Here is a 14,586-nt window from a genome sequence, read left to right on the forward strand (position 1 = left end):
ATGAGATAGGGTAGGATTCTGTGCTGTTTGCTCCTGTGGTGATGGTGGATTCCATTGCTGACCTAGTCCATCTGAGTGATTTGCATCCTTGCTTTGTTGCCAGGTTTGCCAAGGAGCGCAGGCTGAGAATATGGAGAGACTATGTGGCTCCCACTGCTAATTTGGACCAAAAGGACAAGCAGTTTGTTGCCAAGGTGAGTCATTCTCAGCATCTGGAGATGCATTGTGGACGATGTCTAGTGATAATACAGAGCTCTGAATAATCAGTCAAGAGCTGAAGCATTTCTATTTTAGGCAAACCACTGCATGGCTTGCATGGATGTGTGTGCATGATTGCATGCACGTGTGTATTTATTGTAGTGGACTTAGAAACCATAAGAACTTAAATTTCTTGCCTTGAATTTGCATAACTTCACTAGAAGTTCATGGGTTAAAGTTGTAGACATTGACCCCTTGAAATCTCTCTCATATTCTGGAGATTCTGTCCATTTAGCAAATGACATTCTCTTAGATTTCTCTTTTCTTTTTTTGGCCATGCTGCATGGCCTGTAGGATCTTAGTTCCCACCAGGGATTGAACCTGGGCCAATGGCAGTGAAAGCACTGAGTCCTAACCACTGGACTGCCAGGGACCGCCCTCTCTTAGATTTCTTATGCCCAAGTATATATGACTTCAAATTTCTCTCCTTTCTGTTTTGGGACTCTTGTGGATTTGAATTTTTTCTAATGTGATGTGTTTTGTGTTTTTTTTTTAATTTAATTTTATTTATTTTTTATACAGCAGGTTCTTATTAGTCATCCATTTTATACACATCAGTGTATACATGTCAATCCCAATTGCCCAATTTATCACACCCCCCCCGTGGCTTCCCCACCTTGGTGTCCATACGTTTGTTCTCTACATCTGTGTCTCTATTTCTGCCCTGAAAACCAGGTCATCTGTACCATTTTTCTAGGTTCCACATATATGCGTTAATATACGATATTTGTTTTTCTCTTTCTGACTTACTTCACTCTGTATGACAGTCTCTAGAAACATCCCCGTCTCTACAAATGACCCAATTTCGTTCCTTTTTATGGCTGAGTAATATTCCATTGTATATATGTACCAGATCTTCTTTATCCATTCGTCTGTTGATGGACATTTAGGTTGCTTCCATGACCTGGCTATTGTAAATAGTGCTGCAGTGAACATTGGGGCGCATGTGTCTTTTTGAATTATGGTTTTCTCTGGGCATATGCCCAGTAGTGGGATTGCTGGGTCATATGGTAATGCTATTTTTAGTTTTTTAAGGGACCTCCATACTGTTCTCCATAGTGGCTGTATCAATTTACATTCCCACCAACAGTGCAGGAGAGTTCCCTTTTCTCCACACCCTCTCCAGCATTTGTTGTTTGTAGATTTTCTGATGATGCCCATTCTAACTGGTGTGAGGTGATACCTCATTGTAGTTTTGATTTGCATTTCTCTAATAATTAGTGATGTGTTTTATTGAGGGCTCTCCAGTGATGTGTCCTGAGATGGATTTCTCTGATGTGAACTAGAGCTACTGGATAGATTGTTTGGGTCCAGCAGGAGTGCTGTAGAAGTGTTTTTTCCTTCATTGTGGGGTTTGATACCTTGAGTGTTAGAACCTGTGGTAGACCTCACTTTCCCAAAATTGCTAGTGTTTTTAACTGTTTGTTAATTTTGGCAAGACATAATGGAAGCTTTGTCTTTATGGACTTAAAGTGGTTAAATATCCATATCCTTGAGCTTGAGAAGTGGCTGTGCTAAAAATGTCTAATAGTGAGTTTAAGATGCAAAGCCACTAGGTGGCACTGTCAGTCTGAAAAATCCTGGAATGCTTTTTCTTAAAATGGTAAAATTTTAACAAGTCTCCGAGGAATTGGCTGAATTTCTTCACTTTCTTTTTTATGATGCCCAAAGTAGTAGGTCACAGAATGTTCAAGCGGCCCCTTCCCTCTTCTGGTAGATGGTCTCTAAGCACCTGTAAGATTAAGTATAATCGTGACTTTTAGTGGACATTAGTGGGAGGAGCCCCTGGTTGGATACTCCCTATGCATCTTCCACATCTTGATGAAGATCAGAATGGACCCCTGCTTCTTTTTGTGAGGACCATACTAGTTTGGGAACTTGGGCATGGCTACTCTGCCTAACTGAAACTTACTTGGTGTGTTTATGTTTCCTATAATCTGTTCTAAAGACTACACTGCACAATGAAAGGATGATAATTCACTCACCAAGGAGGCAGGCCTTCCATTTTTCACCATCATCACTTTGGGCATCTGTGATATTAGTGATGTAGATGACCCTTGGGAGGGTCTCATTATCCTGTACTGTCCCTAGCAGCCCCTCCTCCGTTGAAATTGAGTTTGTAGAGAAACCTAGAAGATTTTGAAGGGTTTTTTGGCCTTGGCAGGTTGGGGAACCTAAGGCATTGCTGAAGAAAAATTCTTCAGCTAAAGGATTAGACAATTGAGTCAGTGGCTTTGCATTTATCTTGAATATGATTTTATTGATAACTAGAAAAAGGAGAGCTTTAGGACATTTATAGGACATTTCTTCCATTTTAAAAAATCCAGGATCCCAGAATCTATGTTTTGTCTTTTTTGTTTTAAAACAGGGTGAGGCATTTTTTTTGCTTTTGTTTTTAATTACAATGAAGTTTTATTTGTTACAATGCCAGAGTAGAGGAGATTGCCTCCAAAAGCCAACTGATTAAGGATCTTGTAGTATCCTAAACATAAATTTAGGTCATTTGGATATAGACTTGTTCAGAGAGTAGAGAGAAAAAGGTGTTTATAGGTAGATAAATGGTTTTTGAAACTTACTGAATTTTGGAAATTCTTCAGCCTTATTTTTGTTTTTAAAACAGGAAAAAACATAAAAAAGAAGGAAAAACACTCATACTAGATGGAATTACTATGACACAGGTTTGTTTTTTTTTTAAAAAAAACAAAGTTGATCATACTGTCAATCTCGGAGGTTGGCAAACTATGGCCCACGGGCCAGATTTGGCCCGTCACTTGTTTTTGTGTGGCCTGTGAGCTAAGAATGGATTTTACGTAGAAAAAAAATTTCTGTGGCACATTGAAATAATATGAAATTCAAATTTCAGTATCATGAGTAAGTTGGCACATAGCCATGTCTGTTCGTTTACATATTGTCTAGAGCTGTTTTTGTGATACGGTGGCAGAGGTGAATGGTTGTGACAGAGACCATATGGCCTGCAAAGCCTAAAATATTTGCTATCTGGCCCTTTACCGAAGAAGTCTGCTGACCCTTGATCTATACCAGTCCTACTCAGAGTACCTTGATATGATATAAGGAGCTTGAGCCAGAATGTAAATCAAGGCATTGCTGCTTTCATCAAGAAAATCTTGCTACAGAAAAATGTTCTTGGTGATGTAGTTGATTTATGTTCTGCTACAAGTGCCTTATCTCATTGCAGACTGGCAGCAACTTTTGAATAGTCCTGACTTGTATTCCTTTGTATATAATTTTTAAGTTTGTAAGTTTTTATTTTTAACATGTAAACATTTTTAAAGAACTCTAGGGTCTTCTTAAGAAATGTACTGTCTGGGGGCTTCACTGGTTGTGCAGTGGTTAAGAATCCACCTGCCAATGCAGGGGACACGGGTTTGATCCCTGGCCCGGGAAGATCCCACATGTCGCGGAGCAACTAAGCCCATGCGTCACAACTACTGAGCCTGTGCTCTAGAGCATGTGAGCCACAACTACTGAACCCACGTGCCACAACTACTGAAGTCTGTGCTCCTAGAGCCCGCGCACTGCAACGAAGAGCAGCCCCTGCTTGCAGCAACTGGAGAAAGCCTGCATGCAGCAACGAAGACCCAATGCAGCCAAAAATAAATAAATAAATAAATAAATAAAATTTTAAAAAAAGAGTGGTGACCTCCCAAAACAACACTGCAAAGGCTGAGTCACTTTAAAAAAAAAAGGAAAAGAAAAACAGAAATGTACTGTTTCCCTCTCCCTTGAGGCAGCCATTTATGTAAACATTTTTAAAGAACTCTATTCTCTGCTTAAGAAATGTACTGTTTGTTTCCCTCTCCCTCGAGGCAGCCATTTTCAACTCTTTGCTAATCCATGTCTTGGAATAAAATGTTACATTGCTCACTCTTGATTTTTCAGGCATAACCCCTTTTCCTTCACACCATAGAAGGAGAAGATTTAGTTTTTTCACACATGGGTGTGCATGTATTTTTCTCTATGCCTTCTAATAGGACTATACCATAATTCTGGCTCAGTTAATATTCAATGTTTACTTTGTAAATGCTAATCACTTCCGAGCCATATAGCATATTATGAATACTTTTCATTTCCTGCATGATTTTTTGTTTTCCCTGGAGGTAATAATTATTTTAAAATTTATGTATATATCTTTCTCATACATATTAATTCAGCCCCCACATTCTGGCTGTCTAAATCTCTTCTCAAGACATTGATTCAGTCTGTTATCCTTTATCTTTTTCAATACTACTTTCCAGGAGCCTTGTAACCTGTACCAGCCTGGATTAGTTCTTGTTTTTTCTTTTATAAAGCTGTCATCTTTCGATTTCTTTACCATTATCCTGAATTTTTCTTTGCCTCACTCCTGGATTGGTACTGTGTTTGCTGGATCTTTTGGCTTCTTTATGATTTACTACTTTATTTCGGTGGCACACATTCTGTAGCTTCTTGGGGAAAGAGTGCTTGGTAGGTAAATTTTTTGAGACCTTTCATATCTACTCTGTTATTACACATGATAGTTTAGGTGGGTATAGAATTTTATGTTAGAAGTTATTTTCTTTTAGAATTATGAAGTCATTGCTCCACTGTCATTTATCTATTGGAGTTTTTTTTTTCCATGTATTTTAGTGGTCTGATCTCTCATCCTTATGATATATTTTTTATTTCTGTAAGCTGTTAGCAAATTCTTCTTTATTCTGAAATTTCACAATGATGCTCTTTGTTTACCCATGTGTGAGCACGTTGTGGTTTAATTTTTAATCCTTTATGTCTGGGAATTTCAACTATTTTGTTGTTGATTTCCATCTTGTTTATCTGCTCTCTGTTTTTCTAGAATTCCTGTTTGGATGTTTGAATTCGTGCACTAGTCATCTAATTTTTTCTTAATATTTTCCATCTTTTTGTCTTTTCTTTCTAGATATCTTCATATTTGTCTCTCATCTCTTCTATTAGACATTTCATTTATGATGCTGTATTTTAATTTCTAAGAGCTTTCTTTGTTCTCTGAATGTTTCTCTTATACTGTTTAAAAAATAACATGTAATACTTATTTCAGAGATGAATGTCATCTGTTAGGCTTTTGAGGAATTAATAATAATTTTTTGAAGATTTTTTTCTCCCTGCATAGTCTTTGTTGTCTAAGTTGTTTTTAATTCTCTTTGGTTATTTTGACCCCTTATTTTCCGTATTAGAGGCTTTCCTCAGTTATGTGGTGATCCTTGGTTGTCTCTCTCAAAGAATTAGGTATTCAACCCTGGCTTAGGAGCAATGAACTCATGTATGGGATTTAGGGTATACATCTTGAAATCCAGGTGCTTCTTACATAGATTTTAAACCAGTCCTAGTTTTGGGCCTTATTTTCATCCCCCCTTGAGATTCCTGATTTGATAGTTTCTTACTCTTGGGTAGGGGAAGTCTGCAGTATCAATCAGAAAGGCTATTTTCTTTTCTCACCACTAGCTCAGGATGTAGCTTTTGTGAGTCTGTGGAGTCAGTTACCACTCATCCCTCTGCTTTCCAGCTTCCAGGTTTTGTTGCTATATTCTTCTCTCCCATTATCTTTGTCCTTTTGGGCTTTTGGCAAACAACAAAACAAAACAAAATAAAAAACAGCCCCCCAAACCCTTTATTTTTGTGTAGAGTTATTTAGGGAGAGTAACAGAATAAATATTTGAACTTGCTTTAGTTCACAGTGTTCCATTATAAGGCTGCATCGTAATTTATTTAACTAGTCCCCAGTAAGTTATTACGTAGTTTATCACGTTTCCAGTTTTTAGACAATGGAATAAATCTCTCTGTAAATGGCAGTTGTTTCCTTAGGAGTATTTTGGAGGATATTTGCTCCCCAGGAATGGTAACTAGTGTACATCCCATGTGTGTTCATTTTCTAATATGTTGTAGAGCAGAGCTTGACCAACTTTTTCTTAAAGGACTATATAGTAAATATTTTAGGCTTTCTGGGTCATACAGTCTCTTTGCAACTACTCAATTCTGCCACTGTAGCAAGAAAACAGCTGTGGGTAATATGTAAATGATGGGTGTGGCTGTGTTCCACTAAAACTTTATTTACAAGAGTAAGTGGTGGACCCTTGGCCACAGTTTACCAAACCCTGTTGTAGAACATGGGATATCAGCATTAAATGTAAAAGGGAAAATGATCTGTATTTCTTTTCACAAGCTAGAACCCAGCTGCAGTTTTGTAGTCATTTTGCCGAATTTAAAACATTTGTTAATGACAAACTACTCTTTCAAGGAAACCTAAAAAGGTCCTAAGCACGTGCCTTGGGCCCTCCCTACCATAGTCTGACAGTCATGCAAGTTCTCGCTGAAGGATTCTGCTCCGAGCCTGATGTGACCCTAAGGCCTGAACAAATAGAGTGACTGCTGAAGAGAGGACCACTCTCTCCCAGGAGTTAATTGTACAGGGAACAGCTAAATAGCCTGCAAAGCCTGCTAAAGGTGACCTGTGAACTCTTTAACCAGGTGCCTCTGGGACCCTCTGGGTGACTTCTGGAACTGATGCAAAGCTGTAGGTTGGAATGTTGGCCGAGAGTCTCACTTCTGAGAAATTTGAAACTCAACAAAGTATTCTCTGGATACATGTGGCACTGAAAGACTGGTTTCCATTCTCTGCTTAAGCAGCTTCTCTTCTTAAGGAAGGAGATGCTAGGGAGGGCTATCCTTGTCTCTCCAGGTTAGCAGAGAGGAATGTTCACTTCACAGCGATTAGCTGAGCCTACTTGAGACTTTTGTGCCTGTCGTGGCTTGCCAGTTTCCTGCCTGCCTTCCCTGTGGTGTTTTAGCTGATCTGTGCTGTTGGTAGCCATATGGTCCCTTGAGCACATGGCTTGGCATCCCTGTCCCTGCTGCTGGATGCTTGGGCCTTGCAGATTTCACAGACCTGAATAACACTTGGGGGTGGGGAGAGGGGGTGGAGTCTTCTCACTGCCCGGCCTGGTAAGATAGAGGCCTCTAGCTTGGTTCTCTGTACCAACTGATTGCTTAACCAACAGAGCCCCAACACTAGGTGCTTTGAGAAGATGCAAAAGAATGAGAAGTGGTTCCCGTTCTCAAGGAGCTTATTACCTTTCAGGGCTTCATCCGGGAGATAACCCTAAGTAGTTAGCTGTGTGATATTGTTGGCCATGTCCAGTTCTGGAGGTCAGGTTATAAGCTATCCATGGATGCAGTGGATTCTAGTACTTACTGGGTTTGGCCCTGATGATTTTTTGCTGTGCAAAAATGTCATAGCTTTGAATGGAACTCATTATCATGTCTCTCTGAGATGGTTTTTTTTGTTTTTGCGGTACTCAGGCCTCTCACTGTTGCGGCCGCTCCCGTTGCGGAGCACAGGCTCTGGACGCACAGGCTCAGCACCCATGGCTCACGGGCCCAGCTGCTCCGTGGCACGTGGGATCTTCCCGGACCGGGGCACGAACCCGTGTCCCCTGCATTGGCAGGCGGACTCTCAACCACTGTGCCACCAGGGAAGCCCTCGGAGATGTTTTTTAAGGAAGGATATTTAGTAATTTTGGCTAGACTTTTATATTCCTATTTGGTAACGTGGAGAGAACAAAAAATACTAGCTACTTCCTTGACCTTTTGTCATATGGCTTTCAGATGAAAAGGAAGTTCTGGGGATGGTCTGGCTAGGAAGGTGGCCCCTCCTATACCAAAACGAGGTCAAGACTTGGTTTGTAGCCTAAGTTAGCAAACTAATTTGCTGATAAGAAAATGATTGAATTAGGAAAGACTTGTAAACATTTACCTAGCTTTTTAAATTGAGACTTTATTTTTAGAAGAGTTTTAGATTTACAGAAAAATTAACAGATACTACGGAGTTCCCACATGACCCCCTTTCACCACTCCCCCCAGCTTCCCTTATTATTATCTGACATGATTATGGCACGTCGACTGTAAGTAGTATATCGGCATTGATACATTATTATCAACTAAAATTAGTTTCCCTCTAATGTCTGTTTTCTGTTGCGGAATCTCATCCTCAATAGCACGCTAAAGTTAGTTGTCATATCTCGTTAAGCTCCTCTTGGATTTGATGGTTTCTCAGATTTTCTTTGCTTTTGATGACCTTGACAGTTACGAGGAGTATGGGTTGGGTATTTTGTGGGCTGCCCCTCTGTGGGAATTTGTCTGGTGCTTGGCTTCCTTTTAAGTACCCCTTAAGGTGTCCAGTTTGTTGGCTTGCGCTTAGGTGCCTAGGGGTATTTGCCTCAGAAAGTGGCGCTTTGTATTGTGTGAGGACAAAGGGTGGCAGCTGTGCTGTTCTGGGGGCTGGGGAAGGGATCTGTGCAGTGAGCCCCGGCCAGAAGGGATCTGTGCAGTGAGCCCCGGCCATTGCTGTAACTGGGTGGGGTGCTCCGTATTTCCCCCACTTTGGTGTTGTTTCACTAGTGTTTCCAGGAGTAGCTTGGGGAGAACAGACCTGGCAGACAGCCTCGGGGAGCAGGAGAGGCAGCCGGATGTCAGTAGAAAGGGTGTTTGCTGTCCCATTTCCAGTGGCCCCATCGGGGGCGCTCGCTGGTGGTGCCTGAAGGAGCCCTGTTTGGGCTGATGTTCCTTTTCTTCCTATCTGGTACTGATAACTTAGGCAGCTTTGGGAGCACTGATGGTTGTGTCTGGGGACTCTTCTGAGGGTCTCTAGCTCAGGAGGCTGTTGTCGGCTCTTTATGTTCATTGCGTGGATGCCGCAGGGTTTTTACAAGCTGAGCAGCAGCAGCCCTTTGCATCCAGAGCGCAGCACTGTGGATGGGCTCCGCAGATGGGGAGTGTGGCAGGAGGCCAGGGGGAGGGATGGACATCCCTTGCCCCTGACAGCACGCTGCCATTTTCCTGACTTTTGGCAGCCCTTAGTCTGCGCGTGTCATCAAGCCACTCATTTTTCCTTTTACAGTTTAGGTCTAAGAAATGGGGAGGGAATTGGATTTAGGGCATATATCTCAAGTCCAGCCAGTGACCTTTTTTTCTGTGTTGATTCTGCTCTTGGAGCGTGTGGTAGGGTAGGGTGTGTGTGTGAGTGTGTGAGTGTGTGTGTATGTGTGTGTGTTTTGACTAGGGATCAGTAGCTTGTGGAGAAAGTAAGCGATGATGTGGGCATACTTCAGAATGTCCTGATGAAAAGCACCATCAGAAATATTACTGTTATAAATGTGGTCTGTGATGGTGCTGACGAGCAGGCTTTGGATAGTCATCCGCTCTGCATTTTACTTATTGCACAGTGTGTGACTGTAACTACTATTTTATTGTTTCTTCCATGTCTCTGCCCAGGAGCTGCTTGTTCTCCGGACAGTAATGACACAATTTACAGAGGAATAAAGCACCATAAACCACACACACACACACACGCGCGCACGCGCACGCGCGCGCACACTCACACCCCTTCAGAAGGGCAGACCTCGTTTAGCTGGCAGCGTCAGAGTGTACAGTTCCTGAAGAGGAGGTTGCTAATCAGGGAGATGCCGAGCAGAGTCTGCTGCTGAGGCCTGAAATTTACAGCCCCAAGAAGCTGTTTGCTGCTGCCGCGGCTGCTAACGCATCATAAGGGGTGATGAATACCAGTAACTTGTCACCGGGGTGTGCTTAGATCTTCACATTCTGTAATCAGGGGGTGAAGGTGCGAGCACTATGATACTTTCCCTGGTTGTATTTCTCTCTGAGCATGACTAGGGAGTAGAGAATGTCTAGATATTTCTCATGTCTTGATTACAGGAAGCTTCCCTATGTTTTTGGCAATTGAGAATTTAATAGGAGTTAGTTTTGCAATGAGAGGAATGTGTAGCTTGGTCCATCATTGAGATGTAGGAAATACTGTGATGTGCGTGCACTTGAGATGCCTGCTGATTACTGTATCTGTTGGGCAGTGGTCCTGTACTTTTGAGGGAGGAGCAGTATTGATTTGCTGTACGAGCTGTTTTGCTTGGTATGGCTTTGTGGAATTTTTGGTTTGAAGGTGGGATAGCAGTATAGCACATAGCATGGATACCTCGTGGCCCCCTCCCCTACCCCCATGTGCTGTAATCCATGTCATACAAATGTGGGATTTTGAAGCATAGGGAAATCATTAGCTGAGGTCTTTTTCTTTTGGTCAGTTGGCCAAGCCACTGCTGCTGTCTTTAGGGAGTGAGAGGGAGATTCCATTATGATGGACATTTTTACTTGGCATTAATGTGTCTAGGTGATAATGGGAACAAGATGTCCTCTGTTTTTTGCAGTTACTGAGTCTGTGTTCTCGGTTATACCTTCTTGGCTGTTTTTAAGATCTACACTTAAAGTGATTGGGCCTGGTATAAGGGGCTCTTTGATTTGGAGGGTCCTATACACTTTGGCACCACTCATACCTAGATAATCATTCCTGACCTTGACTTGGCCCTCTTGTGACCCCACATCATGCTTTTGATTACCCTTGGACTTCACTAAGGTTTTCTGGTCAGATGAGTTTTGGATTCTGGCTGTCTGAGTTTTAGCATTAGCCTTTATGTGACTCTCAGATCTATGAAAAAGGTTATAGCAGAATGGCTGTGGTTATTTGAGCCTGTTTTTTTATTTCCTGCATTCAGGTTTGCAAGTTAATCTTAGACATAGTTGAAAATTAAAAATAATTACCCCCTCTCCTAATCGACACAGCTCTTTCTCAGACTCTTGACTACTCTTTTGGCCCTGGCCTGTTTTTCTCTACACTGCTTCCATTACTTACCGCGTTAAAACCCCAGGATGTCTTCCCATCCACGAGCGGTAGTCAGCCATCCATGGACTTACAGCATGATTCCAGCTGTCTTCTGTCTTTTTTCATTCATTCTGTTTGATGGCGCTTTCCTCCTGCTATTTCCTCTCATGTAAAATTGCTCACTTGGTTTTGCTTTTTGCTCCTTCTGCAGATTGTCCCTCAAATTACTCTTTACTCTTTTTTTGTGTGTGGTTGGCTGGTTCTCTGGAAAAGGTAGAGACTAGCCACTCTTGCAGGAGTTTGCGAATAAATGGGTATATTCTGTTGTAAAAGGTCGTGAGCCTTCCAGGGAATAGTTAGTGAAGGCTCTTCTGGATACTTACCAGTGTGATACCCACCACAGCAAAGGAGAGGCTGGCTCCTTTTGTTTCACATATAAAAGAGGAAGGGAATTTTGCAAGTCTACACTCACGGTGCAGCTGACCCCAGTAGTTTGTTCAGCTACCTGTTTGCTCCTGTTGGGGTCTGATTGAAGCCTAGGAGAGTTAGTTTTGGTTCTGTATACGGTGACTGTGTTTTGTAGTCAATAGCTACCTCATGGTAAAGTGTTACTTGCAAAAAAATCCAAACAGCCTTGTAACAACAGGTTCTGAAGATAATTGGGTGAATTGTAGACTGCTGGCTGAATTATGAGGTCTAGTTACAACCCTGATGTGGTCCCAGTCTGGTTTCAATGGAATTTTATTCTCTGCACATTGGTGGAGTGTTCTAATAACCTCCACAGAGGAATGTTTGTGCTTTTGCCCTTGAATAGATATCCTCGTAAACTACCCCAGATTGGGAGTTAATCATCGGCTGAGAGTGGGGTCCAGTGTTACTGACTTTGGGTTCCAAAACAGAGATGCCCATAGTAGTGATCTGAAAAGGAGGCTTTCAGAGTAGCTGAAGTAATATCTTAGCAATTTAATGTTTCTGCCGGTGAGATTAACAGCTGAGCATCTCCTTTCGCACGCTGAGATGACAATTCTTTTTGCCCTTCACTTGCCTTTGATTTTTCTGCTCTGCATTGGGGCATCCTATTTTGGTTCTTCCTCATCTAGTGCTGCTACCTTCTTCTAATCCAGCCCTTGCCTCTTTTCCTAGAATCATGTTGTGATAGGCATTTTGATTGTAGCTTAGAACCTGTTTCAAGGAAAATGTTCAATAGCACGTAGAGACTGGATTTCCAGTTCGTAAGCTTTGTAGTTAACCACAAATCTTGGTCAGGGCAAAAGATTAAAAAAAAGCTTGACTGTCTTTATGAATGACACAGATCCTGCCTCGATGAGAAATCACCATCTCTTTTGGGGCTGATAATTATAGGATAGTTTTCTTCAACATTGTTGTACCATAAAGAAAGATATTGGATCTACCCCAAATGGCTCTTGATCTCATCTTCTTCCTGTAACTGGGTGTGCCTTGCTCCTTAGCATGTGTGCTATGAGATTTGGGCTATCAAGGCAACATTTAAGCATTTTTGCCTTCTCGCCCACAGGTGATGCAGGTGCTGAATGCCGATGCCATTGTTGTGAAGCTGAACTCTGGGGACTACAAGACCATCCACTTGTCCAGCATCCGACCACCGAGGCTGGAGGGGGAGAATACACAGGTGAGATGAGAAAAGCAGCAAAGCCTCTTTTCCAAAACCAAAGGGGAGGAGGTGGAGAATTAGTTAGATGTGGTCCACGTGTGGGAGAATGCTAACGGACAAGTAGTGTAAATCGCCAAAGTATTATTTCCTAGCATTTGCAGCCTAGCTGCTATTGGGCAGGTCTCAATTTCTCCTGAACCACACCCACTACTCTCCTTCATTTTCAATGGGCCCTGTTGGCATTCCTCCCTAAGGGGCTTGAGAGGAGTTAAGGTTGGTATATGTTAGGTGGTAAATGAGTCTTGTTTATTAACGAGATCTTATTATCTGAGGATAAGGGGAGGAAAAGATCTATGTCTCACATGCATGATAGTAAGGCTTGTTCTGCTGGTCATTTTGATTTGATCTGTACGTTTTTGCTCTAGGAAGAAATGAACCTTGGTATATATATTATCTGGGGCCACCTACTCATCTTTTCCAAGTGGTAACTGGAATTATTAGCTGTACTGTTTCTTGCTGTTTGTTGGATCTTTTGGCAGCAAGGGTGCTTGCCTAGCCAATGTGTATGATTTTGGTATGTCAACTTTGAGAAATTATGTTTAGGCTGAAAACTGCAGGCAGTTTTGTTTTGAATTCTGTGGTCATTTTCTTTCCATTGTTATGTTATAAGAGGTTGGGGAAAGGGATTGTGGTTGAACTTCTTTGTTTGTCTGGCTGTCTTGTTTTTACAGACATCTTTTTAGCCCCTGTTTTTGCCTTCTGATAACTAAAGTGTGTAACTGTGTCGATTGGTTATAGAACTGGGTCCTCAGTGAGAGCCGGTGCCACAGGCAAATTGAACAGTGTGGTTGAAGTTAGTGCTGTGTGGCTTTTTAATGTATCCCTTTTGTAGTTCTAGAGACTTGAAATTTGCTTTTCTGATGTTTTGCACGTCTTGGTGCATTCATGAGTTGAAATTCAGGCCCTGTTTTCATTTGTGTGAGAGTTTAGAGACAGCCCATAAGAGTCAAATGAAAATATTGTGATTGTCTTTTGAGTCAGATCATGCGTAAGAAACCCATACAAGATGGGTTCTTTGAATGTCTGGCCAATCAGTTCATCTCGACCCCCAACCCCCCAGCCTTTTCTTTCCCACAGAGGAGGCAATTTAATGCAGCAAGCAGGATTGTGGTAAGGTTGAGAATGTAAATGCACGAAAGCCTAGAAATGCCAAAATAAGGTTCTCTCGGTAACTGTAGCTCTGCCTCATTGCACAGAGTAAATACACATGTCCAGTTTTGTCAGCGCTGGGAGTAGTCCACAGTTCTGCATCTGTGCCATGCAGTTGGAATTAAGGAGACTCAGTAGCTGAATTTTAAGCAGTTTTTAGGGGCGTGGGGGAGTTTATAGCTTAGGTCTGACGATAGCAAGTTTTCTGGAGTAAGAACTAAACTACCACTGAGAAGTTTTCGTTTTTCTTGGATCCTTTGGAACTCCTCAGGGGATAATGGATGGATTTCCCTTAACCTAGCGGATGACAAAAGTTGTTGGAATACATCTCCCAGTTTAGGCAGGATCATGTTTATAGAATTTCTTCTTCTTTACCAAGGTAGGTTATCTCTTATTTTATTTGTTAGACTTCTGTTCACTCCTGAGATCTTACTCCATTTTAAGAAAGTTCTAAGTGAGTCTCAGCTCTAAGAGTCAACATATGGCTTTTGAGTGAAATGAAGAATGATTTCCCTTATTTGTTCATTAAATTCCTTTGGAAGATTTTAATGAGGGTCACATAAGAAATTAATATAATACACTTTGAGTACAGTGGTGGTGGGTGCTGTGAAGAGCCCTGTTGTGGTGGGTGCTTGGGAAGTCTTCCCAGGAGCAGCTCGTATACCTCTTAAGTGCTCACAGACGAGAAGTGAGCAGTTGAGAGAAAGGGCACTGTAGACCAGCACTGTCCAATAATGCAAGCCCCAAATGTGCACTGTCCATAATGCAAGCCCCAAATGTGAGCTCTGTGTGTTATTTAAAATTGACTAGT

General features: G+C 41.8%; 1 protein-coding gene across 1 annotated transcript in view; it reads left to right on the plus strand.

Annotated features, from left to right (window-relative positions):
• The window catches only part of SND1 (staphylococcal nuclease and tudor domain containing 1), a 419,761-nt gene that overhangs the window by 59,678 nt on the left and 345,497 nt on the right, over nucleotides 1-14,586 (plus strand). The window contains exons 9-10 of the mRNA XM_082847033.1: nucleotides 104-194; nucleotides 12,471-12,584. Coding sequence (XP_082703159.1) covers nucleotides 104-194; nucleotides 12,471-12,584 — 205 coding nt within the window. The remainder of the gene's footprint in view (nucleotides 1-103; nucleotides 195-12,470; nucleotides 12,585-14,586) is intronic.

This window comes from Leucopleurus acutus (genome assembly GCF_964270905.1).
Source record: "Leucopleurus acutus genome assembly, chromosome: 9".
NCBI lineage: Eukaryota > Metazoa > Chordata > Mammalia > Artiodactyla > Delphinidae > Leucopleurus > Leucopleurus acutus.